At 39.3% G+C, this 3,973-nt stretch overlaps 1 protein-coding gene across 1 annotated transcript in view; it reads left to right on the forward strand.

Moving 5' to 3' along the window:
* fabp3 (fatty acid binding protein 3, muscle and heart) overlaps positions 1 to 2,811 on the forward strand; it is a 10,202-nt gene extending 7,391 nt beyond the window's left edge. Inside the window, exon 4 of the mRNA NM_152961.3 lies at positions 2,528 to 2,811. Coding sequence (NP_694493.1) covers positions 2,528 to 2,581 — 54 coding nt within the window. The 3' untranslated portion in view covers positions 2,582 to 2,811. The remainder of the gene's footprint in view (positions 1 to 2,527) is intronic.
* The last annotated feature ends 1,162 nt before the right edge of the window (positions 2,812 to 3,973 follow it).

A 3,973-nucleotide genomic window follows, 5' to 3' on the forward strand; every position in this document is an offset into this window, starting at 1 on the left:
CCAATAAGAAAGTTGCAGGGAGTTCAGTGCTCCGCCCACTTATCATGAAGCACCTAAAATGACAACCAGGGGTCTGTTCTTCGTACCTCGCTTAAATGATCTAAGTTGATTTGGCAGATCCCGGATCTTTTAATCTTGATAGCTGATCTCTCGCTAATTTGGTTCTTCAAACAAGTTCGCGAATCAGATTAGAATGTCTGGATAAACTGATCTGAAATCGCTGCGTGTGTTGTGAAGGACAGATCTATCGATCCTCGAAATCATGATCAGCAATGCAACGATTGGCTGACGGCACAGCAGCGTAATGACATCATCTGATTAATATTCAATTATCCATGTGAGCAAAATTACATCAAATTAGCAGTAAACAGTTTGTTAAATATGACACGCAATAACCTTCCACATTTGTTATTAGCTGCAGGCTTTCCACTTTCATGTGTCAAGTGTATTCATCATGTATTTCAATGCAAATCAATGTATTTAGTTCCACATTTAGAAAAGATTTTCTTTATTATAATAGCCTTTTTTAATCGGTGTAAAGAATAACTGGTTGTTTACAAAAGCATTTTCATATTGGTAAAGGCGTCTGCAACTTTTGTGAAGCATCAAATCACTGGCATATTAACTATCAAAACATGTTTATGACTGCATAAATGTATTATTGTTTTAAAAAAAGTCGCATATTCTGCATTTCTATTATACACAATTTGTACTAAAGCGATCTAAAAAGTTCATATCAATAAGTTTTCTCTTAGCACCACCAGGGGCCTCATGTACGAAGACTTGCGTGGAAATCTTACTAAAACATTGCGTACGCACAAAGCTGTGAATGTGCGTACGCAGAAAAAAATTCAGATGTATAAAACACTGCCTACGCCGAATCTCACGCATATTCTTTTGTACATCTGAATGAACGTGAAACTGAGCGCAACATGCACAAGCACAAAACCCCTCCCTGCCTCCTCCCCCGTATGAATATGCTAATGACTATGCTAATGGCAAAACCCAACGAAAAGCAATGTCAAAAGCAAGCAAACAGAGAAACTTTGAACAGAATGTGAATTGGAGGTGCTGCTTTCGGAGGTAGATCGGAGAAAAGCGGTGTTATGTGCAAGTTTGTTTTTCGGAATTAACAACAAAAAAAAAAAAAAAATAGAGTGGGAGAGTTTAGCTGATGCGGTTAACACAGTTGGGTCTGAACATCGCACTGAGTGCATTTAAAAAAAAAAGTAGTCTGGTTTATATTTGTAAAATGTTGCAGTGCTCTTAACAGTCTCAGTGGCGCAGCTCGTAAGACGCAGGTAACCATGTTTTGACACGTTCGAGCATGAACTCGGCTCGAATCCAGCGTCTGATGAACTCTTTCTTCTTTTTTCCCCCCCGCTACATATCATATTTTGCCTACTATTTATCATTTATCATATTTTATTTGCACATTTATTGAATGGAAATGTTTCTGATTCACGCTTGCAAATTCATCTTCAGATAGTGTCTTTATAGCAATGTGCGTGCAGTAGATCGCTCAGATTACATTGGGAAAACAGGCGACCGCTGCAAATTGTGCTTTAATGTTTAGCTGGTCAACTGTATGGTATGGAAACCATATATACATGCTAGATGAACCCGTCTCATACAGCTGCCATTGCAAGGCTCAAAGACACTTTGTAGAGAGGAATTTAACACAACTGCCTCTAGGAGTCGCCAATGGAAATAAAACAGACACGCACAAAAAATGTGCGTACGCCTGCCATAAAGCTGCCGTGAAGTTGCGCACATTCCCACGTTCAGTTCATTGTTAGTAAATCCAAACGTGAGGGATTCTGAGTGTGAAACCTGGCGTACGCAAAGTTTTTGTGCGTACGCAGCGTTGATGCATGAGGCCCCAGGTGGCAGTCTTTGTACTTTCATTTCGAGGGTGCAGATTGCATACGTTTTATTAATATGTATAACTTAATTTATTTTATTAATGACTATAACTTTATATATATATATATAAAGTTATAACTCTCGGATTTTTTTTTCGGGCTTTGAAGAACGAAACGATCCTGGATCATGTCAAATCGTCAATATCCAAATCCAGCTAACTAAGTAATCCACGTACGAATAACGGACCCCAGATCTAGCAATGCCTTAAAAAGTGTCAATGTTTGTGTATTGTTGCTGATAGCATGAACTCCTGTGGATTCAATCAGCTTATATGGTTTAATATGTGATTGTGACTCGCTATGCTTGGCTAAATTCACAACCTAGTAAATTGTTGTTTTGCCCTCTTTTCATAAACTTGGCCTCAAATCAATGTTTATAATATTCTCCTTTTTGTGTGCATAAGTTACAAATCTTTAAAATAAGCTTTCTATAAGAAAATACTTCCAGAACCCGCAATGCTGAAAAATGAACTTGCACTAATGCACTGTATAGCTAAAGGACTTCTGCTGCCCATTTAGTGATTACTTTCAGCAATATTTATGGGTGTTTGACTGCTGGATGAGCGTATATCAACACACAAACCTCTCTCTTTTATTAACAGACGTTGACACTTGGCGACATCGTCTCCACACGACACTACGTGAAAGCAGAATAAAGGGAAAGCTGAGCCTCAATCCGTCCTCATCAATGGTTATGTACATGTTTTTCTGTGGTGTTCATGCTCTCCTTTGCACCGTTTCCCCAACACTGAATAAATTCCAACTTCCAAACCTCCAGATTTCTGTATATGATCTTGTATTTCTGGGTGTATGATATGCCCGGCGGTCAGTGTTATTATAAATATGCATTTGGTCTACAATAAAGATGACTTTTGCTCCAAATTCACCTTGTGCAATTTATTGTGTCAATATTTCCATCAAGCGCTCCAGAGCACTGGACCGTGTGTGTGTGTGTGTGTGTGTGTGTGTGTGTGTGTGTGTGTGTGTGTGTGTGTGTGTTTATTATTTTTAAGCCCCAAGCGTGACCTGCTGTAATATTTCCGTGAGGTCTTTCTAATTTAAGCTTGTTCCAGTGTCTGCTGGGTGACGTTCATGAGGTCTAAATCGAGCTCATGGTCTTGTGCGCGTGTGTTTCTAGGTGAAGGGCCATACTGAGGTTGCACAGTGCACCTTTTAACCTTCACACATGTAAGAATTTAGTGTTTATAGCGACAACACTGGCCTATAAATGGTTTGCACCGTTCACCAGTTCTGTCATTTAATCATCTTTCACTTTTTCCAGAACAGTTTGTCTTTCTGTTAACTCTGGTAAGTGGTCCACATTGACTTCCGTAGTATTTATTTTTCTCATTATGAATGTCAGTGTTACTGGTTTCTAACAATCTGTGAAATATCTTCTTTTGAGTTCAACGGGGAAAACTCAAAGGTTAAAAGCCACTTGAGGTAAAGCAAATAGTGTGTAAACTTTTCATTTTTGGGTGAACTATCCCTTTATCACACCCAATGCTTATTGTGATCTGCACTCACCGGCCACTTTATTAGGTACACCTTATTAGTACCAGGTCTGACCCCCTTTTTGCCTTCAGAACTGCCTTAATCCTTCGTGGCAAAGGTTCAACAAGGTACTGGAAATATTCTTCAGAGATTTTGGTCCATATTGACATGATAGCATCACACAGTTGCTGCAGATTTGTCGGCTGCACATCCATGATACCAATCTCCTGTTCCACACCCCAAAGGCGCTCTATTGGATTAAGATCTGGTGACTGTGGAGGCCATTTAGATACAGTGAACCCATTGTCATGTTCAAGAACCCAGTCTGAGATGATTTGTGCTTTATGACATGGTGCGTTATCCTGCTGAGAAGAAGATGGGTACACTGTGGTCATAAAGGGATGGACATGGTCAGCAACAGTACTCATGTAGTCTGTGGTGTTGACACCATACTTAATTGGTAACTAAAAGTGTGCTTTTCTACAAACATTTTACCTACTATAAATTACTTTCCAAAACCTTTCATTCAATATTCTTTGCTGGTGGAATGATCT

This window comes from Danio rerio, chromosome 19 (genome assembly GCF_049306965.1).
Source record: "Danio rerio strain Tuebingen ecotype United States chromosome 19, GRCz12tu, whole genome shotgun sequence".
NCBI lineage: Eukaryota > Metazoa > Chordata > Actinopteri > Cypriniformes > Danionidae > Danio > Danio rerio.